We start from the raw sequence: 26,974 nt of genomic DNA on the forward strand, positions 1-26,974 counted from the left end.
GGATGAGCAAGTAAACAGCCCATGTAGCTGTTTGCATGAATGCTTTCATGTGATTGGGACTCCTGATTGTATGGAATCCTGGTAACTCACAGGCTTCTTTTCTACAGACAGGTCACAGAGCGGGGCTAGCATTACCCTGCTCTTTGCAATAAAGTGAAAGGGTCCATTGTCAGGTAAGCACTTGGACAAGCCTCGAGAACACAGGCCAAAGACCAAATACCGAGTTTTGCTGGGACGAAGCGGCAAAAGGGGGAAAGTGGAGGGGAGGGGGGAAGGGGTGATGCACATCCCAGGATGCTCACAGCACAAGAGTGAAATAAAAGGAGGAAAGTCAGAGGGACAAGTGGTGCTACCCAAGCGTACCAGGACCCCAATGTCTTCTGGAATGCTTTTCCCAATATGAACTTACCTAGACCCACAGAGCCGGATTCAGCTAACAAGTCTGTGCAAGGACTTCTGCTAGTGCAATGGGGCTTCCATCCTTCTGTGTGACCCCAAATTGGCTCAGTGGCAATGGGAGAACCCCCAGAGCAACACATAAGGGGAGGACAGGTGGGATGGTTCCATCTGGCAAGCTGAAATCTTGTTCTGACAGAATTATTGCTATAGTCCTACATTGAATTCCTCCCATAGATCTTCATATGAGGCTCTTCACCAGACCCCTTCTTGGAAGGAGTCTCCTAGGGTAATGGCAAGGGAAAGGATCTTTTCAATTCTGTGAAATGTTTGTCTCTCCCAGTGAGGTCCGCCTGACACCTTTGCTGTCATCTGTTCCACACCAGGGAAAAACTTACCTTTCCCCCAGGTTTTTGATGGTCTGTGATAATGTTTTGCTGTTAGTGTGCTGTCAAATCTTTCTGCTGCTTTTATGGGTGGAGAGTTGTTGTGTGTATTTGTGTCTCTCTGTGTGTACTTTTTATGAATTGCAAGTGTTTTTTTGTGACTGTGTTAACGTTATAATGTCACACTTACGTATGCTTATGTTTCTGAATATGCTGTAAAATGCTTGGAGACCTTTGTGCAACAAGTGACTAATAATAATAATAATAATAATAATAATAATAATAATAATAATATAAAAAACCACTTAACCATTTTTCTTACATTCAGTGCTACATCCTCGCCAATATAATGTTTCATGGTCACCCTGGAGAAGGCAAATTACTCCAGATTTAAGCAGGAAGCAATTAGCTTGAGTGGAAAACTAATTATAATTGAAAGGTGAGATTAAAGTACCTCCTGATTATTTTTACCTCATCATATTGTCTGTGGTAAATGTACTAAAGAGAGGCAATGGCTACCCTTCCTTTCCCCTATTTTATGACCATTTATAGATGCTTATGACGGGAGGGAGAAAGTTATAATTGAGCATGGTGTTTACCACACATACTAGCCACAACTGAGCTTTATTTCCAGGTCTTCATCTGAAGTTCGAAGTCCCCAGCAGTAAATCATCATAATTACTGGGAGATCTGACAACCATATCACTTTCTTCTCCAGTCTGCATTTCTGCTTTGCCCAAGTTTTTGAAGAGACTATGTGATTACTGCTGGGGGTGTCTTCATAAAGCAAATATTTCTTTTGTAGTTGGTTGCCTCTTATGCCTTCCAGGATTTTGTTTTGTGGAACAATGCTGCCAACAAACTCTTGACACCTGTGTTGATCAAATGCGCTACTGTATAACCAATTGGCCATAGTTACCAAATATATCTCTCATTTGAGGCAAAACATGCTTCAGTACTTTGTACATCAGTAGCATTGATACTGAATGAAGTAGCTTGCGTCTTCAGACCGATGAACTACAATAAAGCAATGCCCTTGCATTAGAACAATAGGCTTTCCACTTCTGGAGACTTCCCAGGTATGGATTCTATCAATGCATTATTAAATACAGGACCCCACAGCTTGCCCCAATTCCAGCCTGATGACTTATTTATAACAAAGAAAATTGTGGTACCTCAACAGATTCACCAGGACTCAAGTTTTCATGCATGAGATCCCATTCCAGCAAATGTGTTCTATTCAAATAAAATGCACACACACAAATAGGGGTTTTTATTTTTTTTAACAGTCGGCTCCAAAGGCCATGCACTACAACGGGTAGCAGCAGGTCTCTGACATTTTCATGTAGGTTCCAAATACATACAAGATAAAAGCAGATTCACAACAGCAAGCACCAGGCATTTAACAAGTCATTGGTTGGTTGGTACTTGATTAAAAACTTTTAATTGAGAAAAAGTGATCCCAGTTAGCCAGAGATTTTAAAAATAAATGATGATGGTCATAATCAATACAAGTACTTATAAAGCATTACTATTAATACAAGTACTTACAATAAAGTGGCATATTGAGAGAGGCGTTCTCTTACACATAGAGAAGATGCCTCTTCTAAGATGACACATATACACACATTCTAAAAGCAAGGTATGCTTTTATTAGAAATATTGTTTTCACCTTTTTGCAAATATAATTGATCATTTGACTAAAATTGCAGTATGTGGAACAGCTTCCCCTCAGGAATCAGGCATGCACTGACCTTATTGGATTGTCAGCATTTCTGAAGACCTATCTGTTTCTCTGACTCTTCTCCAGCTGGTAATATTGGTCTGGCATATGACATCAGCAGTATGGGTATATTATTATTATTATTATTATTATTATTATTATTTTATAAAAATGAATGGTTTTCATTAAAATGGACTTTAACTGGTTCGCAGCTCTTGCAAGCACCGTGATAATAATGTATATCTAACATATGTCTTCTTCTTGTTTTTTAAAAAAATTATTAGAATGTAAATTCAGAGTCCTAATTGTCTGAATTAAACAGAACTGGCTTATGAACTCTAGTTCAGCAATTGCATCCCAGAGCTTCCATTTTGAAGTCTTTATTTCAGAGTATGAGGACTTAGATTTGTTCTACACCTGCAGCAGAATGGGCCGGTCTAATTCTGAGGTGGGCAAAATGGACTGCGTCAATTTAGATTTCAGGTGGAGCTCAGATTTTTTCATTGGCCCCCTACATTTTTTAAAGCCCTCTGGAAACAGAAAATTAGCAGAATATGGAAAGAGCAGGCCAGGACATCTAACCTTGATGAGCATTTTTTCATTGAAGAGACTTGTTTCCTACTTGCCATCTGAAATAATACTGTCCACATGAAGAGTCTTGCTACCACCTTCTACTGAATATGCAGATAAGGCCTAAAGACTGGATTGTTCCGCCATCAATATCTGATTATTGGAAAATCTGAGACCAGACTTGTATCCATCTGTTCCCATACACAGAAACTTCTGTTCTATTGAGAGAGCAGACACGCATTGTCAGCATATAGCAGGTGTCAATATGACTGAAGTCAGGGGTATGGAAGAAGCTGTGGGGACAGAGGTGGCATCTGGATTTGCTTCAGGATTTACGGAACAATTCAAGCCAAACAATCTGCCATGCTGGAGTGGGTCTTGATAGGGAGAAGGTAACTCTCTGCCCAGCCATGCCTAGCTCCACTGGGCTTCACTGACAGGGAAGCTCCACCTTCAATGGATGTGAGCTAGGAGCACCCTATGCACCCATCAAAACAGTGGGTGGGTGGAAACTACCACTGGCAGTATTCCTGCTAATGACAGCTAGCTGAAATCCCCCCAATGGGGTGTTTTAAGAGCAGAGTGGCAGAATTGGGCCAGAACAGGGTTGACTGGATCCTGATCCAGCCCTTCTGTCATTATGTGGCAGTAACAGGCCTGGGAGTTGGTGCGGCAAAGAAGCATGCTTCCTCCTCCCACCTTCAGTCCTGACCAGTATGAGTGGGATTGTAGTTAATGGTGGCTATGCCACTCCATCAAGTCCTGCCACTGCCAGCCAGTCAGAGGTTAGGACTGCAACCTTAGGCTGCAAGCCTATACCAATTCACCCAGGATTAATCCCAACTGAACTCTGAACTAAATGTCTTCCAAGCAAATATTTATAGGATTGCACTGTTAGTCCTTGAGTTTGTGTGTATGTTAGATGGTCGATCCGACTGTTGGTTTAGGATGAGCTGTAGGTCATTGATAATGCGCTGCAACATTTTTATCTGTAGAAGCCAGTTTACGTATGTTCTGTCACTTTTATGCAGAAGACAACTTCTGATAATACTCTCGCTTTCATCAATTGGGTTGCTATTGCAGCGTTAAGTATACCTGCTGCAAATTTTCCAGGTGTGATTCTTTGACCAAATGCACTGGAACAAGTGTGGTTATATTATACAGCTTGACTGTGGGTTGTGTGGTGTGTTGTGGGTGGTAGTTGGACATTTGAAGGTGTTTGCAGCAGGCATGAGATTTCCCATAAGGCAGCGTTTATATATCCATCTCATAGTGCCCAGAAGGCAAACCTGTCATGTGGATGCCAGCTAGACTCAGGCTGAAGGTGGAATGGATGTTGTTGAAATCCTGGTGGAATTTCTCAGAAACCTCCTTCCTGTGGTGAGGACCTTGAGAAGCATTGCTCTGGCAAACTATAGAGCTGCCTGGCAGCGCCATAGCAGTGCCAGCTAAGATACAAGCCAATTCCCAAATTTGAAATCATGGTGGGTAAGGATAAGATAGTGAAGATGGATGGCCAGAAGTGCTGTGGCAACAGCAGAGATAACATTCCTGGTAGCTTGTAGACTGTTTGTATAGGGGATGATGGTGGGCAGAGCAACTGTGAACTCATTCACACTTACCTGTGCTCCAGGCACAGGTCTGAGCTTTCCAGGTCCATGTCATATGTTAACTGCGAAAATAGCATGTGAGGCATCTGATAAAGTTGCCTCTAATTAACAAAGTTGTTACGCCATAGTCAATATATTAGTCTTTTAAGATGTCACAAAACTCCACTTTTTAGACTTTTTAGTCTAATATTTATGGTGTGTCTATGTTGGGTATGTATGTAGGTAGGTAGGTACTGTATGTATTGTATATATTGAAGTGTATTGTTTAAGTTTTATGTAAATTGATGTATAATAAAGACTTTAATTTTTAAATAAATAAATACAACGGTAAACAAGATTTAGAAAAAGAACAACTCCACTTTTGCCTTCTACAAAATAATATGGCTCTCTCATGTGATTCATCAGTTATACTGTGATCCTGTACTCACTTACTGGGGATATGGGCGTTTGCAGGAATCTTTCTGAGTGTGGGGGCAAAGTAAAGCACTGAAAGAGAGGAGCAGACTAGTTTCTCTCAAAATAATGATATTGCTTTCTCAGATTATACAAATACTAGGAACGTACAGGGCAATCCTAACTATAGGAAGGTGGCATAACTGATGTTGGCATATGTCACTCCAACCCAAATTCTGTTCAGGAGCCTCTTGGATGGGCTAATGCTGGCTAAGTGTGGGACCAATTTTCAAGGATTTGGCCCTAGGTCAGATGACTGAGATGAATCCCTCCTTGCCCTGTCCTGTCCCTTCCCTTCCCCATAGTGTCTGCTTTGGAGGTCATATGCAAATCACTGGCTCAGCCAGGGTGAAGGAGTTATGCTGGCCTAGCCCTGACAAAAGTCTAAGACCCACTGAATCCAAACTCTCTAGCAGATCTTGGGTTTAAATTGCATTGATACTTCTTTTTAAAAGAAAGCTGGGAATTTGTGTACAGTATGGCTCATGTGGGGGTGGCAATTGGCCCCACTTGGACACTCATGCCTGGGAGTAAATTCACTTGAACACTGTGTGACTCACACCTGAATAAACATGGGTAGGATTGCAGCTACACTGTAAATCTATGCCTATCTACCTTGGAGCAATCCCCAGTGGACACAGCGCGTGCCAAGGACTGTGCTGTGAATTATTTACAAGCTGCTTTATTTCTTTAAAATGTATTTTTTCCAACAATTTTTTTTAAAGACACGAGCCATTTCTTTGCCTCCCTCCTTTTTCTAGAATAATGGAGGATGCCTTTCACGAGGACCTGTGGCTGTAGGAGTGAGCTCTAGAGTCTCTCCCCCCTCTTTTGCTGGGAAATATACAGAACTTCTGAGAGAAAACTCCTTTCGCTGACACTCCTGAAGGGAATGGGGGTAGCAGGGTGCTCTTTACACGTTCAGACTCCTTTATTTAAGCATTTGTTTATTGTCCAATTTGGTTTTTTTTAAATAAAAACTTCAGAAATGAAAACGTACCTTAGAAGAAGTTGAAAACAGCACATTTCCCTTCGATTTGCTTAAATACCAGCATTTCTCAAGCCTCAGCAGGTAAGGAAGGTAAGGACCAACTTCTTGGAGAGTGGACAAAGCAATGACCTAAGATTGGTTGTAGGCCACAAATAAATCAAGAACGGACCTACCCCAAGACAGGAAAAATAATTTTTCAAGCCTCACCTCACACTTCCTTAAGGCAGAGCTTCCAGGCTTGAGGTGGCCGAGTTATCACACAAGCAAAAAATGAACACACTAGGGAAAGGGAAGGGGTCAAGCGATCAAAAAACCAAAATGGGGAATGTTAGAAGGGTTCTCGTTCTGCCCATGCCACTTTCAGTAGGTCCACCATATTATTGAGAACAGCTCAGAACGTAGGGTTGGGGACGGGCAAGTGAAATACCACTCGTCTCGTAAAATTTGCAACATACTGTACTTCATTCCAGTCATTCCACCCCACTCCCACCTCACAGCTAAAGGCTCTTTCTCATGGCAACTTTAGCTGCATGAGACTAATTTCTGTCCTGCTTGATAACATGATGAGAAAGCTGTTGTCATGAGAGGGTGCCAATTTGCAGCAACATTCAACTAGTTTTCCGGCAGGGCAGTGCCACCGTGGGATAAAGCCATTGAATATATTTTACCCACTTGACCGCTGGATACAGCTATCACTGAGGATTGTGGGAAGGAACCATGTTGCAGTGGCTTCATTGCCACTTGGGGTACTAAGAGATCTTAGCTTGTGAGTTTTTTATGCCTATTCAATCATTTTAATACTTTTTTTAAAAAGCTGACACAAAGGACAATACCCTCAAGCATAGTTTCTTGCTATTTTACAGGAATACCAGAAGCTGCCATATAACAAATATATTGTCCAATTAGCTCAATATTGTCTGCTCTGATGGCCAGCAGGTTTCTATGAGGCCAGGCAAATCTGTCCATTTTGGATTCTCTCAGTTTCTCATTTTTCAAGACTGAAGTTCATCTCCTGACATTTCCACAGTTCACAATTTTTTTAAAAAGAGAAATGTCCTCATGAACATTTGTCAGCAATTGGTGCGAATTTCTGCTATTATGCATTGTTTTGTATGCATTTAACCTAAGATACATATTTTTGCAAGGCAGCATTTCCTAATATAATGCATTTTGGTGTGTTGTTTTCACCAGTATGTGCATTCTTATGCATACTTCACCCTAGTGTGCATTATTTTTTTTTTACACACATTACTTGGCTAGAGAACCGCATTGCAAAATTTGGAGAAGTGTGAATTTTGAAGGACGACTGTGCTTGGTTCACATAGCGTATTGTTTCAGAAGGTAGGTTCAGCTTTAAATGAGAACTGGTTCTACCTTTACCCCCCAGTCACTACATGATGCTACCAGATACTACCTTTTAACTGGGGGGTTCTGGGGATCGATCCTGGGACAGCCTGCATGCATGCAGAGCTTGTTCTCTTGTTCTCTGCAGGTAAATAGAAACCTCAGTTTGTTTTTATTCTGTCAATTAATTCATTCATCCCCCCCCCCCCCCGGATTTTTAAATTGGCATTCTGGAAGCTAACTCTTATTCCCTTAACTCATATTTACTCATTAACTATATAATACTAAACATGGGCTAGCTGCTTCATAAGCACAAGATTATGAGGGAGAGTGTTCTGTATTGGTTACAGCCAAAATGGCGTAGCCAAAATGGCAGCAGCCTGCCGATGTTGTGGTGGGTAGAACTCTCATCATTCTCAGACAGCACAGCCAATGGGCAGGGATGATGGGAGTTGGGAGTTGAACAATGTCTGCAGGTCATCATATTCACATTTGCCTTTTAGATGTTGGAGCAATAGGTCCAAAATCCATGAGGAATGGCCACTGACAGAGGAAGAGCAATGCGGGGGGAGTGCACCGCCCCCAGCAGCGCGATCCCGGTGGGGTGCCATCGTGGCTCCCCCCCCGCCTGCACTGGGTACCACGCCCACAGAAGGCGTGCCCCCGGGACCCACGCCATCCCTGCCCTCGCCTGCTCTCCGCCCTCCGGTGCTGGAGCATGAAGCTCTGCCACTGGGAATGGCACTACCTCTCAGCCTCACCTGCTCCAAAGGGTTGCTGTGAGCATAAAAATGAAAATATCTTATTTTTTATTTTTATAGCTTTCCCAGAAGAATGAGTTTACTCAAGGGCAATATCTGATTACTTTCTTTAAAAAAACTGTTCTATCTGTTTTAACTTCTTGAATTTTTATCGTTTCATTGATTATTTCCCTATGTTTAGCAGCTTAAAACGATAAATAAATAATCCCATGCAAGCTGCCCTGGGGTTCCTTGGAAAACTAACCGGGTAAATAAAATGGAATTTTCCTATAATGAGATTTTCCATGACAAAGGAATATCCCTTGCCTTTGGACAGAAAGTAACAGCAACGACGACGGCTTTGGGAAGAACATTTTATTGCTAAGCATATCCTTGAACGAAAAGGCAATTATGAAAAGAAAAGAACAGGCGAAAAAAGAAGGGACGGCAGGAAGGAGAGGAAAAAGATGAAGAAGCAATAACGGCACAATAAGATTAAATAAAAAAATTCAAGGTTCTGTCCATAAAACAATAGGGATATGGTAGAAGCCCACATACAGAAATGCACATGTTCCCAAAAAACTGTCCAATAGAAACAGACACCAACAAAAAAAGGAAAAGAAAGGTTGGTTTTTCCTAATTATTTTTTTTTAAAAAAAAAGATAAAGAAAGAAAGCAGAAAATCATTTCACAAGACTCCAAGACTCCAAGAACAGCAGCAATCTTTTACAGACATCAAGATATAATCAACTCCATGTATGTTCGGCCAGTTAGGTTGCCTAAATTCGTGCTTTTTATACCTTTTTAAAACCTGTCTTTATATATATTTTTTTCTCTGTTGTAGTGTAAAAAAATAATTAAAAATAAAAAAACAAACAAACCTCACACACACTGAAAAGATTTGTTAGCCAGGTAAGCCACTTCTCAAACCATATGAGAAGGCTGCCTTGTTTTTTTATTTCATTCCCATGTGCGTGTGGGCATTCGATAACACTTCTTCAAAGTCAAAGGTTCATGCGACTTATAAACACCAGCAAGAGTAGATTTCTAAACCTAAACAGCTGATTAGATTTCATCTGTACACAGAAAAATTGTACATTTTAATATGCCAGAGTCCTCTATAGATTTTGTGTTCTCCTTGTCTCTCTCATTCTTTCTGTCTGTCTCTCTTTTTTTGCTTAATTTTTTGTATTATTATTATTATTTTTTTGCACATGATATTTATGGCCAAAAAACCCCCAGTTGGTTATTTGTTTTCCCTGTACAGCAAGTTGCTCTCTTAATGGAAGGAAAAATAATAAAAAAACAATTGAAATTAAGTACATTGAATATAAACAACAACCCAATGAAATCTCAGAGCATATGTACAACAGGGTACCCATCTAGAAATTACACCAGTCAAAAAGAAAACTGTAGTAAAATATGTAAACAAAATCTTTTTTTCTTCTTAAAATCTTTTTGACACAGGTAACTGTGACAAAGTTAAAATGCACACACTCTTCATATTTTTAAAGTTTAGCTTTTTGTTGTTTTGTAAAAACATTTTTTCTTTACAACATTCTCATTTCATCTTAAGACTTTAACAGCATTTCTGTTCCAGTCGTCCCATCAAACATACCATGATAAATATATCTGTATATATATATATATATTTATATATATTATACTATTAATAAGCTCCTTTAGTTTTTTTTATTTATTTCTGTGTGTCATAGAGACTTCTTAAATTTATCTTCTTTCATATAAAAGATAAAGGAAAGGGAGAATCGGGGAAATGGAAGGACAGCGAATCAGAAATGTCAAATCTACAAAATTAAATTGTTACATATGAAACACACCTTCATGGTTTTCTTTATTTTCTTTATTTTTAAAAAAGCACCCACCCCTATTTTTGTACTCGTTCATGACATGTTTTTGGCTCGTGCGACATTTTGTAGATCTTGTCACAAGTTGAACTCAGTATACTCTTTCTAAACATTCAATTCAACTGATTTACTATTGTTTGCATTCATGCATTACCATCAGCCAAGGAGCCACAACCCAGAAAATGGCTCCTTTAATTTTGCTTGGTCTGTTCAATTCAGAATGGCTCAGTATTTTGTTTTGTTTTGCTTGGTTTGGTTTCTCAGTCCCTTTTATTCCCCCGTAGCTCAGCTATACTAATGTATACTAAGCAGTAGTCAAATACAGCCAATGGGGGCCCCAGTCAAAGAAGAAACCATGTTATCTCCTCATGACTTCAGTCATAAATACGAGAGCCAGATGATGGCTGGGGGGCGTGGAGGGGTGTGTAATTCTCCATTACTGTCATTCTCGGCATCGCCACCATCACTGCCACCCCATCACCTGTCCTTTGTTTGTTTGTTTGTTTTTACGTTAACAACTTACTGCAGACAACAAATTCAAGAGACAACACAACCTGATATGTAGAGCAAACACCGTCAGTAGAACTTGAGTTCATATATGGCAACAGTCTCTCTTTATTACTATTTCTTTAAAAAAAAAAATCCCCAAGGTTTCTTCTTGACTTATGTCCTGGCTCATTCTCCCAAAGACCCTCACAGAAAATGAAAAGAACTCAGACAAAAAACATAATGAAAACCCCACACCATTTATTATTATTTTTCTCCCCTCCCCCTTCACAATTTGGAAAAAAAAAGAGATAAGCTGGTCAGGGCCAGATCGGTGGTTGCTGTTGTTGTCGTGTGTGTGTGTGTGTGTTTTTATAACATTTGTCATTTTTTTTTCTTTTTCTTTTTTTGTTTGTCATTTTTTTCTCAAAATAATTGAAACTAAACAAAAACAAAAACAAAATTAGCGTACAGTCAAAGATCATGAACATCATTAAAGACTCACTTGGAGATACGAAACAAGTAAGCCATGAAGTCTTCTGCCTTTTGCAGAAAAGTTCAGCTGAGGAGGAGGCCTGAAGGCTGTCCAAGTCCGCCAACATGGTAAATGCTGCATATGCCTTCTTCGGAATGCTAAGTGTGCTTTATAATACAGTAGGGTACAGAGTTTGGGGACTCCCAAGCGGTGACTGAAAACTTAGCACGTCAACAGCCGAAATGTTTATTCTCAAGATTTGGTTTTTTTTCTTTAATTTAAAAAAACCACAAACTGCAGCTCCCAATCTCGTTAGCTGTAACAGTTTTTTTTTAAAGATTCAGTTCTATCTCATTAAATATTTATATATTTATATATATAAATAAGTATTTTTTATAATTTTTTTCATTTTATTTTCATTTATTTTTATTTTTTTACACGTAATATTCTTTGTCCTTGTTTTTCTGTTTCTTGTGGCCGCTCTTTGCGCTCTGCTGCTTCTCCTTCATGAGCGTGCCATTGCTCTGGGCCGAGTTGCTGATGTAGTTCCGCGTCTCGTCCACCTGATAGGACCCCTCGTCCCTGTTCCTGTACTTGTACATGGCATACAGGAGGATCAGGATGCAGAGGGCGGCGGCAGCCACAATGCCGACGACCATCCCCGTCGTGCTGCTCGACTCTCGGACCACCTCTGAGGCCCCCGGAACCCGTCTGATGCCTGGCTCCGTGGGGTTTGCTGTGGGCACATTACGGAACATGGGGGAAGTTATTAGCGGGCTCTTCAGCTTTGTGCTGTCTAGCTCATAGGCAGTGGGCAACGGAAGCAAGACTATGTCAGGCTGGGGTTTGAGGTCACGGTTATTCATGTTGCCGGCTGGCAATTTGGGCACCATCCCAGTCGAGGACGAAGCTGTGGAGCGGATCAGCTCAGGGGACAAAGCTGTGGTAGTAGTAGTCCTACCAGTTTCGGAGACTTTGTTAGGTCTAAAGTCCTTGGCTTCCCATTTGGGTGCGTGTGCTTTGTAGCCACCTTCGAAGATGGAAGTGGAAAGGCTCTTATCTGTTACCAAGGAGAAGGTGGTGTAAAAATCTTCATCATCAGTAGGGGGTAGGTTAGAGTCAAAGGTTTCCCCTGAGCCATACCCAGATATCACCAAGCCATCATCATCACAACCATCGCTGCCTTGGTCCGACAAGCAAGGTAACCCCGCCTCAGAGGTCATGGACAGGGAATCTTTGGTGGTCTCAATAATGGTGAGGAGGGGGCGGAAGGTAGTAGGGAGTGTAATGAAAGGTGCACGAGTAGCAATAGGAGGGATATCTAAAGGGTCTTCTACAAGAAGAGGGATAACTAATTCACCTCCTGGACAGAAAAGAAAAAAAAAAGAAAAAAGTTAGTACGTCTTGAATACAGTGCTAGACGGGATGTTCAGCCCACCCAACTCAAAAGGTGTGTGTGGATGTGTGTAGTGCGGGTGGGGGCCTTAAAAGTGTTGAGCTAGCAGGTTTTCCATCCTTATTTCTCCCAATGGTCACAACTTTTCAAGGGATCCCTTCAGCTTTTTCACCCACCTCACTTAGATGCAGGAGAGGCAAAATCCATCCTCTTTTAAACTTGGCCAAAGCAGGGCGTCTGCGATTTGGCTTTCGAAGATACTCTCAAAGTAACTTGCAGAACTCAACAATGGCACGCTTCTTTTATTGCATTGATACTTGAAGCTCTTTGGGAAACTGTCTAGTTAAAAGGTGGCTTGCTGCATGGGGAGATGGCACGTTCTTTTTCAGGTGTTGCACTTTCCTTTCTCATTGTTTCCCCTCCCCCCGCTATACATATGTACTTAAGTTTTCTCAAATGGTGCACAGCAGGAGGAGCTTGGATGATGCGCAACTCTAATTCCATAATTTGCCATTTGCCGCTGGAAGTAGGAATTTCAATCAATGTAAAGTGAGCGTTTGACTGGTTTAAAATGTTTCTTGGAGAGCCCGTGAGCAGAGAATTCTTACAACATTTCGTTTTGCACCGAAACCTTATTTAATGGAACGGGAGCTGCATTTGGTAGATGGTACCTAACTTCTGGGAAAGTTTGATGGGTCTGGGTTCTACTGAATTAGGAAGAACAGTCTGCTACTGCTGATCTGTGCTGTGTGCAGGTGCTATTACTTGCTTAACCTGCATTTGTTTCACACACACAGTGGCATGCAGCTTGCAAAGGTGTTTTTTGTGGGGGAGGGGTGACATCCCACGTGCAACGTTGCTACGTCCTGACATCACATGCATGAGTGTGAGCATCACACTTCCTTCCCTAAACTGGGCATAAGCTTTAATATTTTAATACTCTAATTTACCAGGAACATTTAGGGGACTAGCCTGGTCCCCCTAGTCCAGTCACTCCACTCCACTGTACACACAACATTGGGTATTCCTAAAAAGTTGGCATATGTACAAAAACATAAGAGCATATGTTCAAGAAAATTAACTTTTTCCTAAGGATTGCTGGCAGAATATTGGTTGATCTTTTTTAAAAAAACAAAAACACACACATTGATTTAAATGATATATATTTGGGCAGAAGGCGTTTTTAGCCATCCTTTGTGAGGTGGAAGGCGAAAAGGTAATTTCAGAGCCTTAACAACATACATACCTTCAGCTTAATCATTTAAGTTTGGATACAGACCTTGGGCTGTAGTTATTCAGTAGGTTTCAACAGGGGTCAAATGCTGGAAAATGGGGAGTCAATGGAAGTGTTTGTATTGTGCTAGGAAGAAATTAACCTCACACAAGCAGAAAGCACCCTTCTGCTCTTGATTCAAGAGTATCAAGCACTCAGGAGCTGAGAACACTCCTGATACACTCGTCAAAGAAGACTGGTTCTAACGAAGGTGATGAGCAAAGCTTTTTGCAATAAGCCATTTAGTAATGCCAGTTTTAGTATATATAGAACAATGGAGTACAAGGGTGAATGGTTAACTGCTCACTTTAAATGTGCAGCTCACAAAGAGGCTGAAAAAATGACCATGTTTGTTTATATAGTATTTTGTAGATGCTCTTCACCTGCTTTCTGACCCTGTGAAGTCAGCAGGCACAAAAGATTGCCTTTATTTTCTCTCTCTGGTCTGGTGGCTCTCAAATGCGACACTATTTTTAAAAGGCAAAACTCCATATAGAGGTCTGTGCATCAAATGGCTTGATTGCCATGACGTTTCTCCCATTTGTTTGTTTGTTTGTTTGTTTGTTTGTGTGTTTGTGTTTGTGTGGAGAGCAATCACTCAAATCAGGAGGATGCTGACTGTACAAGAAAGCCTTAGTCTGAAGTACCTGCCTCAAACATTATATTATGCTCTCTATCAGTATTGGTCGTCATCAGGAATAAGGGCTACTCTAGACATCCTTTCGGTTCTGTATTTCTAGACACAGGTCCACACTTTAAAGTGCTATTTATGCTTATAAATGGGCTTGGTGCACTGCTGATCTGCCACCTACCCAAGGCCGATATGAAAGGAAACTTTTCTCCCCAGGGAAAATAATCATGGCTATTTTGCAATTAACTGCTTGGATGTGGTCGTAGGAACATAGAAAACCTTCTGTTCCAAAAAGAATCACTTTCCTTGTATGGGTTACTTGTATTTAAGGATGATTTTTCTTTTGCATTGACATGTTCTCAGCCAGGGCTTCAACGGATGGGAAGGATGAGTAGATGTCATGTTAATGGAGGGTTTGCCACTTGCTTTGTTCTCAAGGGGGAATCTCAGAAAATGTTTATAGATCACCTCTCACCAGGCGCTTAGGGAGAGGAGGCTCGGTATAATTTTGACAATGAAGGGAAGTGGCAGGTAACAGAGCCTTTCAGGAAGGTGAGGCCAGGAGAAAGTAAAGATTAGGGTCCAGGATCCAAAGACAAGTTCCATGCATGTATACTTGCTTGCCACCCTTTGGGTGCTTCTAGATGTGGATGATTGCCAATCTGCCATAAGGCAAAAGTGAGATAAAAGCTCTGCTTCCAGACTTCTAACGTTCTGTAGCCAAGTGGGAATTCCTCCTTTCCCCAGCCATATTTTTTCGGTGGGGGTGAAGGACTTTTATTGAGTCCATTGTGCAGGGGAAGTGTTGCAGACTTCCCCCCTCCCCACCACCACCACATTCCCAATCCTGATTAACCCCCTGCTACAGTTTATTGGGGGGGGGGGGAATATGACTATAGAGTCAATACTATTAGGAAAGTGATCAATCAGAGCAGGGGGCGGATCACAGGATCTGGCCAGTGGGCAATGCCATTCCCCACAGGTCCCTTTGCCAGGTGGCTGGGACCATCTACCAGTAAATCACCTGATGCTAGATGACTCAACAACAGCTTCATCTTTCAGAAGGAATGAACAAGGCCTTCTCAGTGATGTTACTACTGGCTGTGGATATCCTTTCACAGCACAAGTTTGTCTTCAGGATCTATATAGCTGCCTCTTGTCCAACTCCTAATGATTATCAGATCATCTAATGTAATGCTTTCCTGGTAGGACTCTATGGACATGAGTTTCTTTCCTCCCCATCTTCCAGGCACCAGCTGCCACTTTGGGAGAACAGAATATATGAGAGGGATTCAACTAATGAGTCCTGCATAAGGACCTCCCCCCTGCCCCCGCCACCAAAATTGTTTTTTGGGGGAGGGGTCCGGTGAACCCCTGGAACAGCACACAGGGGGCGGATAGGGGGTTGTTCCATCTGGCAAGCCAAACGTCTTGTCCTGACAGAGCAACTACCTTATACATATAAATTTCTCAAGATCCAAAGAACAGAGATTTTCCAGGTTTTGTTCTAACTATAAACTTTAAGTTAACCTATTCCCTTTCCCTGCCTGGCTTGTATTCCCAGCAGAAGGTCACACATTTATTGAAATGATTTGTGCTGACAACAGACTGCTTCGGGATGAAATAGAAAGGAACATATAAAATGGCTTCTTCTTCTGCATTAGTGATGCCAAATCAGCTTCTATTTGGCCAGATAAAAATGCAATAGATATATATATATATATATATATATATATTTTAATCTGGCCAAATAGAAGCTGATTTGGCAATAGATATAGACTTCCGGGGGCGGCGCGAACGGCAATGGCGGTCCTCTTCTGAACGGGAGAGGAGGCTCCGCAGGCAACGGGTCGTCCGCTACGGCGAAGCGGAGACCCATTCTGGAAAACCCCAGGCGGCAAGAGCCTGGGGTCTTGAGGCTCGGTGGGCGCCTTGAGCGACCCTCCAAGCGCAGAAGGAACCCCGTAAGGGGCTCCGGAGCGCGGAGGGGGGTTGCGGCGCTGAGAGCTGCTTCACAGCCTGAGGAGCGAAGCCGCGCTGCTACTGTCGGTGAGCGCTGATCCCTTTTCCTGCTAAATTACGGATTCGGACGAAAGCAACTAACTTGTGAGTAAAAGACTGAGTCACTTGAATTTAGAGACTTTAAAGGGAAAATTTAAATTGGCTTGAACTTGGCTGAAAGCGGAGAGACGTGGAAGCAGGAAGTCCGTCTTCCGCAGCCATTGAACTTGAAAAAAGCAATCAGCTGGAGGAGTGGAGGCTGAAAGAAAGAGATCCTAAGTTTCACAGATCTAAGCATCTATTGAACTTGCATCTTAAAGTAAAGACTTTAAGCTAAAGATTTGGGATTTTTACTTGCACTTGACTTTCCTCCTTTTATTGGATTACAAATTAGAAGGTGAAACCCAGAGTCAGGAGCTGCCTGAGCACTAAGGGAGCTGTCAGCACTGCAGATTTGGATACTGTATATTGGAACTTGAAACAATCTGAGGGTATTGAGACCTTTTAAATTTGAAACATTCTTTTTGGAGATAAATAAGCACTGTCTGTAACAAAGTGACCATTTATAAACTCTGCTAAACATTTGTATTTGAAGGTTCTTGGACATTAAATTAGACTCTGAAAGACATTTTAAGCTCCCTCTAGAGGATTGGATTAAAATAGTGACTTTACATGCACATTTTACTTTCGATTCCCTTGCTGTTTGCTTGCTCTGGACCTTTCCATTCCCATGGGAATAACTCAGTGTGACCTTGACTGACAGATAACGTTGGAATGAGTGGCACAAGAAAAAGAGGGAGAGCTAAACAAACAACTTTAACAACTCTAACCTCAGCCTCACAGACACGTAGATCATCTGTACCTACTTTGCCCTCAGAAGTGGAGGGAGAGGGCGAAGCAGAGCAGTTACAATTGGAAGATATGGCCTCAGGAGCATCTGTTTCTGTTCTAGACAAAATTTTTGAAAAATTGGAAGCTTTGGACAAGAAAGTAGATGCGCAATCAGTAAAGATTGACAAAAACACAGAATGTCTAAATAAATTAACCACACAAGTGGTACAGAATGCACAAGCAATTGGACAGTTAACGGAGGCCTCAGCAGAAAATCGGAAATTGGCTGAGGACACCAGACAAAAATTAGAAAATTTAGAGCAAGAGGTAAGACCACTCACTAAACAAGTTGGGGAACATCAGATTTATCTCTCCATGATAGAACTGCGAAATTGTGAGAACAACTTAAGGATTAGATCACTACAAGAGGCAGAAGAAGGACATCTAACTGAGTTTTTGACCAAAGAATTCTCCAAGTTCTGGAATTTGGAAGAAAAGGACTTTAAAATCGTGTCAGCTTTCAGACTTGGAAGATTCATAAAGAAGGAGAGGCCCAGAGACTGTTTGATAACATTGAGATCAAAGGAGGAAAGGGATAAGATCTTGGGACTACATTTCGTAAAATCACTGGAGGTTTTGGATAGAAGAATTGAAATCTATAAAGATATCCCAAGACTACTGCTGGATCTTAGAGCCGCCTATTCTGAACTTGTTAAACTACTAAGGAGCAACGCAATTCCATTCAGGTGGGAATTTCCCCAAGGAATATCTTTTACCTTTAGAGGGAGAAAGGTTAAAGTAAGAACACTGGAAGAGAGAGACAAATTCCTGTCTACATACGGAGAGGACCTTCAAAAAGGAATTGAACTACCTTCTGGGCCTGAGGCAACGCCAGTACCAACATCAGCACCTGTGGAACCTGAAGATCCTGAGAAGATACCACCCCTTGAAAAATAACCAGATAATTCAGGATGTCTCTGCAACTGTTGAGCTGGAATATTAATGGTTGTAACATTCCGGAAAAAAGGAAGAAAATATTTCATATATTAAAAAAAGAACAATTGGACATTATTTGTTTACAAGAAACACATGTGACGAGGCTCCACAGAAAAGTGTTAATAAATAAAAGATTGGGCCAGGAATTTGTATCGTCGGACAAAGTTAAGAAGAGAGGCGTGGCGATATATGCAAAAGAGAGCCTGTCACCTAAATTCCTATTTAAAGATGAACATGGAAGAATTTTGGCTATTGAGATACATTATCAAGGAGAGAAACTGCTGATATTAGGAATCTATGCACCTAATGAAGGGAAATCGGAATTTTACAAGAAGTTGCAGGAGACAATGCTGGACTATCTAGACTACAACAACATCATAATGATGGGAGATATGAATGGGGTCGTATCAACTAACATGGACAAGTCACAAAGTCAAAATGTTACAAAAGACGGCAGACTACCTAAAACCTTTTTTGAAATGACTGACAATATGGACTTGATTGACATTTGGAGGACAAAGAACCCACTAGGAAGAGAGGGAACATTCTTTTCTGAAGCCCAACTGACCTGGACAAGAATCGACCAAATATGGATTTCTAGAGGCCTGGCACCTAAGGTCAGAAAAGTGGAAATCTGCCCAAAGACCTGCTCCGACCATAATGCAGTAAAGATGGATATGACACTATTACCAACTGGATCCTTTAGATGGAAGATGAATGACAATTTGTTTAGAGATCAGGAAATTACCAAGAAGGCCCAAAAAGTTTTGAAGCTGCCACTTTGGGAGAACAGAATATATGAGAGGGATTCAACTAATGAGTCCTGCATAAGGACCTCCCCCCTGCCCCCGCCACCAAAATTGTTTTTTGGGGGAGGGGTCCGGTGAACCCCTGGAACAGCACACAGGGGGCGGATAGGGGGTTGTTCCATCTGGCAAGCCAAACGTCTTGTCCTGACAGAGCAACTACCTTATACATATAAATTTCTCAAGATCCAAAGAACAGAGATTTTCCAGGTTTTGTTCTAACTATAAACTTTAAGTTAACCTATTCCCTTTCCCTGCCTGGCTTGTATTCCCAGCAGAAGGTCACACATTTATTGAAATGATTTGTGCTGACAACAGACTGCTTCGGGATGAAATAGAAAGGAACATATAAAATGGCTTCTTCTTCTGCATTAGTGATGCCAAATCAGCTTCTATTTGGCCAGATAAAAATGCAATAGATATAATGACCAATCCATTTGGAGAGGGTTAAGTTCTGTTTGGTTAAAACAAAACAAAAGAGTAGTCTGGTGGAGTGGTGGGGGGGAGAAAGACACCACATGTAATATATATTGCGAGATTTTGTTCTTTCTGTTCTTCTTGGGATAAGCACCCCATACTCCTTAAAAGTTAGCATTTTAAAATATGGGATCTATACCTGCTTGATAGCATTGTGCTTTCCTTTAAATTAGCAGTATCACTGGGGACATATAAAGTCTACCGTTAGCCTTGACGTCTGCCCTGCATTTTGCTTTATGAGTGTATTTATAGATACATAATTCATACCTCTGGGGCTGATCTCCAGTAAGGGCCCTTCTGACACTGGAATGGATGGAGTGTTCAGAATTTAATAAGAACCTTGCTGAACTGTGTGAATGTTGTGGGCAGAGCATGAAGGCACGGTGCATGAAGTAGCCAAAGTTGAATGTGTGTCTATGTGAAAAAAGCAAGCTGCCTCCACTCCATTTTGCTCATTTTTTGTGACTAAGTCAGTTTCCCTAGGTTGCCAGTCACAGAAGAGAAGTGGGACCAAAAAACAAAATGAAACACAAAAACACACCATATATATATAAAAATAATCCTAAAAGGGTCCCCTTCAAAGTCTCATGATGAGGAATACAAAGAGCCATGCTATGCTTTTTCTCTCTCTCTTCCAGATGTGGCAAAAAGGCTTTTAAATGCTTGCCAAGAAGCCCAGTACAGTGTATCCACATCCTCAGGTATTTGAATTCCAACATCTAAAGGCTCTCATTTGCATTTTATGCTTATTCCTTTCCACAGAAACTCAGGTGCACTTGTGGGGAGGGAATATTTCTGCTTTGGGAAAGAACTACAAACATTTTCTTTCTTTTCTTCTGAGAGACACAAGTTTATACTCACAGTCTTTTCTCTCCCCACTTTTCAGAAAAGGAAAGAGGGAAAATTGTGTTTTTTAAAGTCCTCCTTCTTTATGGCAGCTTGCTATGGGCAGAGAGGGAAGTATTCAAGCCGCGGTCCTTGAGCTGCTGAAAACCTGATGTTAATATGAAGCTGCCTTAGCAGCTGAGTGTTTTTGATATTCTCCCACCTCTGTCCTAGCTCATTTAATTGAATCAGACAGGCAATACTACATGGAAGAGACCTCCCTCTTCCATCACAGGAAACCTTACCTTACTGCTTGATAGATATTACATCCCTTGACTATCTCTCAGGAAGACATTTGTGCCCACATAAACCCTACAAGATCACATTCACTTCAAATGAAAGATCTGGCATCAAAGAGTCCTCCTCTAGAGAGCTGCTAGAAGTATGGAAGGTGTGAGCAAAGGATATTTTAGTAGTGTAGCCTGCTTCACTGGCCAAAGCTTTACAATCTCCATCCTAAATTTGTAACCAAAAGAAAAGTGAACATTTACCAGTAAGGGACATTTGTACATCTGCAGCCTAGGGATTTGGGAAAGCTATTCTCCCCACCCCACTTTGAGTTCTCAGCTTTCCTGCTCGATGGTCTTGGATAGTATTGCTTTTAGGAACTGCAGGTGCAAATCAGACATGCAGCTGAATCCACAACCAAACTGCAGAGTCTTCATTGCTTTCAGTAGACGAACAGTCAGATGTATGCTTCCAAGCCCAATTCAAAGTGCTGCTTTTGACCTATAAATGGCTTTATGGCTCAGGACCCCAGTATCCTCTGCAATGAACCTGATACGAACCTACCCAGACCCTTAGATCTCCATTCAATGCCCTTCTCTCGGTCCCCACTCTGAGGAGGAGGACAAGGAAAAAGGCCTTTTCATTTGTGGCTCTCCATTTATGGAATCTTCTTCCCAATGAGGTCTGCCTGGCACTGAAATCTTTTTGGCACCAGGTAAAAACTTACCTCTTTTCCCAGGCTTTTGATGAAATAGGATGCTGTTGTTTGGTCTTAGTTGTGCTGCTGAAGCATTTTGTTTCTGTGCGGATGGTTCCTTTGTGGATTTTTATATCTTGTATGTTTTTATTGAAAGGCTGGGGTTTTGTTACCCATGCTTATGCTCTTTAAAATGTGGGAAGTAGCTTAGGAGACCTTGGTGTGTTTAAAATGATAATAAGAATGATAATGTGCATCCCCGTTTTTTTAAACTCCCAACTATCTTGCTCAAGACTTTACACATTTAGATAGATAGATAGATAGATAGATGATAGATAGATGGATAGATAAATAGAGATGGATGAGAGAGAGAGAGAGAGAGAGAGAGAGATGTCTAACAGAATGTAAATCAGTTAGGATCATACAGTATCTACACCAGTAGGACTACAGTGTATCAGAAACGAAACCTATTTATTAAGGAATGTATTAGTGCCTACTTGGAGGTTCTTTGTGATATAAAAAATTGCTGTTCATTATCCTGTAGTTATGCTAACAAACAATTTATTAGGCTGTTATGCTATTTGGTTAGTGTTGGGTTAGGCTGGAGAGATGACTCTCAATTTGAGGCTGAGGAGCAAAAGCAGCTTGCTGAAGTTCATAAAACTATCTATAACTAGGATTCTGCTAGTTTCATATGGTTCCAAGAAAGCTCTTCACCTGAGTTTGGGTGAGTGGATGGAGGTTTTGGAAATTGTTTTATCTTGCTTGATTTTATGCACCTACGTAGAAGGGTAGAAGGAGATGTTCTGCCACAGGCATCCCAGCAATGCAGTTGAGTGCAACAACTAGGTGTGCTCTGTGAAAAAGTTACAGATAGGTAGCCGTGTTGGTCTGCCATAGTCAAAATAAAAAAATCCTTCCAGTAGCACCTTTAAGACCAACTAAGTTAGTTCTTGGTATGAGCTTTCGTGTGTATCTGAAGAAGTGTGCTTGCACACGAAAGCTCATACCAAGAACTAACTTAGTTCTAATTTTTTTATTTTGTCTGTGAAAAAGCTAGATTATACTGGCCTGAGTTCTTGCCATAAAACAACGTGGTCTTGGATCTTCTCTTCTTTCGCAGAATAAGTTTTTCTTGTATTCCATTATTATTTCTTTTACAACTTACTATCCCATGTGAATTACCTCAACTAGTATTACTTTTTCTGCATGCTATTTGACTGCATGCTATTTATTGCGACCCTTTAAAAATTCTACCTGTTCTGACCAAAGGATGTTGTTATTTTTCTTTTTCTTTACAGAAATCCATGCAGGAATGAAGAATCTCCATGGGACAGGAGTCCTGACTAAGATATTTTTAAACATGTTATACAGGTGAAAGATATCATGATTCGATCTTCTACCATGGCGGTGTTGAATGCAACTGCAAAATGCGACGCTAAAGAAGTACATTTGAGAGTATCTTCTTGAGCAAAATTGAAGGAAAAGGTTCAATAATGAAATTTAGAAAATTGGGTAGATCCTTTTGCTGGAATGAAATGGCGGTACATTTAGGTCATGGGGGCCGTTTTGCAAAGCATGCTGGGTATTTGCTTTGTTTGTTTGTGTAGAATCTCCCCACCATACTACATAGACATATAGGTTGAAAAGGAAGGACTCTACTTGAGAGGGGCTGGTCGCAAATGGAAAGCTACCACTGGTTCTGTTACCCCTCCTACAAAAGTGCAACAATACATATTGAATGCAGATTTAAAAAGTAAACATAAAAACAAGTATCTTGCAAAAATTAAATGAAGGGATACATCTATAGAAGCAAATGATAATAATCATATACTGAAAAAGTAATAAAAATCACAGCAAAGGTTAAAACTCTGAACTAAAAGCAACAACAATAACAAGTCATTCGCTTTACTACAAAAAAAGAGAGAAGACTGAAAATAACTGGAAACACAAGAAAAAAACCCCAAAAGCATCTTTAACAAAATAATTATAATAATAAAACGAAATACACATATACAAATAATCAGAAGAAAGCATACCACATCGATTTCATATCGTCAACTTACATCAACAAATTGCCCGCATGTTTTTTGGCATGAAAGAAAAATTTATAAAAGAAAGTTGTGTAAGAATGCTCTTGGACAAGCAAAATTGCCACATTTGAGAAACTTTTGCTTTTTTTATTTTGCTGTTGTTGTTTTTTCCTTTTTTTAAAAAAAACTTTTTTTATCAAAATGTGTATTATTTTCATTGTTTTTAAATATAATAATTATTTACGACAAAGGGTGATACAGGGAGGCAACAACACATACATCCACACCACATAACGTGAAAAATAATAAAGAATAAAAAATAAATCCTGCACTGCAACAAATCAGAACTTTTTCCTACTGCGTTTTGTTCATCTTGCAAATTCCGAATTTTGTTTTTTCCCTAACAATAGTTAATGGATTGTGATTTATATATATATATAAAGTAAAAGCCTGGGGGGTGGGGAAAACCTGTACACCTTATTGTCACAGAATTTGTGTTTTGATTGTTTTCATCTCCATATATCAGAAGTGCAATTCCCCAAGCACAGCTCAGATGCAACCTCAACCATCAACGGAACTTGCACAAAAGCAGTGTTCAGCGGATCACACCCTCAGTGGTGTTTGAGAATCAATTTATTTGCCTTTTCTTTCTTTCTTTCTTTTTCTTTCTTTCATTTAATTGATTGGAGATATAGATATATTTTTTAAAAAAACAAAACAAAACAAAACAGTTTCTTTTCTTTGTCCTAAAATTTGGAGTGTGTGTGTTTTAAGGAATGGATGACTGCACATAAAATTTTAAATGATGCTAAAGAAAGGGTGGGTGGGTGGGAAAGTGAGGGGAGACTTAATGGGAAGATAAGATGCCTCAGGTGGATGGAGTGGGGTTGTACGGTCTATGAGTGTACTACACAAATGAAGATGATGGGAGTGAACGTGTAAGTCAGTTGCCATGTCCATGTAAGTGCAGAACGGAGTGATCTAGCGGCATTAGAGCTTCTGGCTGTAAGGAAGGGATGGGCAATATACAAAAACAAATGAGCATATTCATGCCCATCAACAAAAAGAAAGAACAGAACTCTAACATTGACAATCTCACAAACCCTAAGCTGCAACTTCTTCAACATGCAAATTACAAAAAATTACTAAGAAATATAATAATAATAATAATAATTACAGTTTCATTAAAATTTCTCAAATGTTAAGAACAGTTCAGACTTTTTCCCTATTTAAAAAGCAGTAAAATATACAAACTAATAATAATAATAATAATAATATTAAAAAAGAAAAAAACAAGGAAACTATATTTTATGCATAGGAGTTGGAACAACTTCAACTGCAGCTCTGCTCAGCTTTATCATCGTATCATAATCCTGATCATAATCTCTTCCAGTGTCTATTAAGTCTTTAATATCCGAGTATTAATTTAGTTTTGAGACATGAGAGGTTCCAACGCATGCAGCCATGATTGCTCAAAAGGAGTGGGCTTTCTGTAGTGCTTTCACGATCCTTCTCCCCATCTCAAATTTAATGGATGTTAAAATTATGCTTTAAATAATGCTTTAAAATCAGGCCATTTTTTCCTTTTTCCTTTTTTTTTTTTTTAGAAGGAAGGCTGTAGGATTCTGCAGTTGAGGTAGTCCCTTATTTAAAGAGGGAGATAGAGGGAAAAATTTCAGAAATCAACTCAATAATGTTTATGTTGTTAGATTGGAACAAACCAAATCTAAGATAGAAATCCAACATTTGAAAAGAAAAGACATCAAAATAGGCATACTTTTTTATTTAAAAAAATGAAAAAAGGAAAGGAAAAAAGAGCACTTTATTCCTAGCAAGAAGGGAGAAGGGAACAACTGTTTGGGTTTTACTTTTTTTTTTTTTTTTGTAATTACTTGGAAAGGAAAAAAAAAGATATTTCACACACTTTCAAAGATGAACAAACCAGATGCACACACTGAAAAGGAACAGACAAAGCAGTCTAGGGACACTTTTATCATTTCAAATTCTTTCCCATTAAAAAAAAAGAATTTAAGTCCCCCCCTTTTTTAAGTCAAAACATTTGGCAGAAAAAAGGCCACTAAAAACCCTCACCCTCCCTTTTACATTTGCTTTTTATTTTTTTTAAAAAAGCTATTAATTAATTTTTGAAAGAAAAATAAATAAATAAATAAATATGAGGGGAAAACGTGCAGTCTGGATGTACGTCATAAATAGACATAGGAAAATATAATATATATATATATATATAAGAAATTGGCTGAGATTGACAAATGGGGTTATAAAAATAGCTTAGTTTTACTGTAGGATGTTAATAATAATAATGCATGCTTAAAGTAAGTTGCATTTAGGGAAAGTAGAAGAAACAGAACAGCAAGCTAGGAAGGGAGGATGGGAGGAAAGGGGAAGGCAGGTTAGCAAAGGAGGCAATTCAAGGAAGCTTTTGGTATGTCATTCCACAACTGTCCACTAGGGGCAAAGCGCATTCCAGAGGGCGCCTGTGCAAGCTATGGGAGGTAGAAGGGCAAACAGGTAGGATAGAAATCGAAAACAGCACTGGTAACTCTATTTGCAAACGCTGTAACTGGAGATCAGGGTGATATGACTCAACCTTACAGTCCTCAGTTACTGAGCCTATCAACAAGCAACAACACTGAATGGATTATTGCTATAGGAATTATTTGTAGGGTTATTAATACCATTTTAAGGTCTTCCATACCTCATGACTGAAGAGGCTCAAGTACAGCTCAATCCTATGTTTGTTTACTGAGATATCATGCATAGGATTGCAACCTCCGTAGAATGGATGGCTGATATTCACTCCTTCAAATGCAGGAGAATTTTAGTAATGTGTGTAAGATAAAGATGGAATAAAAAATATCTTCCACTGGGACAGCATCAAGTAGTAAATAGCTCGAAAGTGCACTGGATCACTAATTAGACCTGGCAAACAAATGGATCATTTGTCAGGCAACTAACTAACTAACAACAACAACCTGGAACTGGTAGTATATGCAGATTCTATTCACAAATCCACATGCAGGCAACGCTGCAAGATACGGACTGCAAAGTTGAGTCATCCATTGGCTGCTATTAATCTGCGAGCTTTTAATAAGCCACTGGGTTTAGAAGCCAATTGGATTAGAAGCCAATGGAAGGCAGTAGACTTGTGCACAAGATATAAAATAAAGAATTCAAAGAGCTCTGCTTACTGGGTACTTTTCATAGCATAGCCAGCTGTACTTTCAGACCCCACTGAGATAGCAGTGGCAATTGCCGAGGGCATGAATTTAACATTATGGAAATAAGAGAACCGATCCTCCCACAAATTATTTGATGCCTTACTGAAAAAAGTGTCCCAGGCTGGTTGAGACTGAGGAGGGAATGGGAGCAGATGAGAACTGCTCCACCTCCACGAAAAAACACAAGGTGTGAGGCCAAACTGGCATTTAGGAGGCCAATCATAGGAAAGACCACCTTTAGCTCTAGTGGAGATGTGCACTGGAACTCTATACTGCCCCCCTTTGGGGAATGGGTTACATACAAGGGATGTTCAACCAGGAAGACAAAGAAACCTGGCTGGGTTAGCTTCAGGGACAGTATAATCAAAATACTTTGCTTGTGGGACCAAGCCCAGCTTATTAATTGTTGCAATGCTCTTCGAAGAATGCTTGTAGAATATGG

The 26,974-nt window shown here is 40.3% G+C and overlaps 1 protein-coding gene across 26 annotated transcripts in view; it reads right to left on the reverse strand.

Annotated features, from left to right (window-relative positions):
- Nucleotides 1–8,573: 8,573 nt before the first annotated feature.
- Nucleotides 8,574–26,974, reverse strand: part of NRXN3 (neurexin 3) — a 1,227,884-nt gene continuing 1,209,483 nt past the window's right edge. For 19 of the 26 annotated variants that reach the window (XM_080973871.1, XM_080973889.1, XM_080973872.1 and 16 more), the window contains one exon: nt 8,574–12,402. In XM_080973871.1, coding sequence (XP_080829997.1) covers nt 11,474–12,402 — 929 coding nt within the window. In that variant the 3' untranslated portion in view covers nt 8,574–11,473. Of the gene's footprint in view, nt 12,403–23,451; nt 24,297–26,974 lie in introns of those variants that run through there. The other 7 variants (XM_080973879.1, XM_080973878.1, XM_080973877.1 and 4 more) reach the window with 3 other exon arrangements.

This window comes from Podarcis pityusensis (genome assembly GCF_964106645.2).
Source record: "Podarcis pityusensis genome assembly, chromosome: 1".
Taxonomy (NCBI): domain Eukaryota; kingdom Metazoa; phylum Chordata; class Lepidosauria; order Squamata; family Lacertidae; genus Podarcis; species Podarcis pityusensis.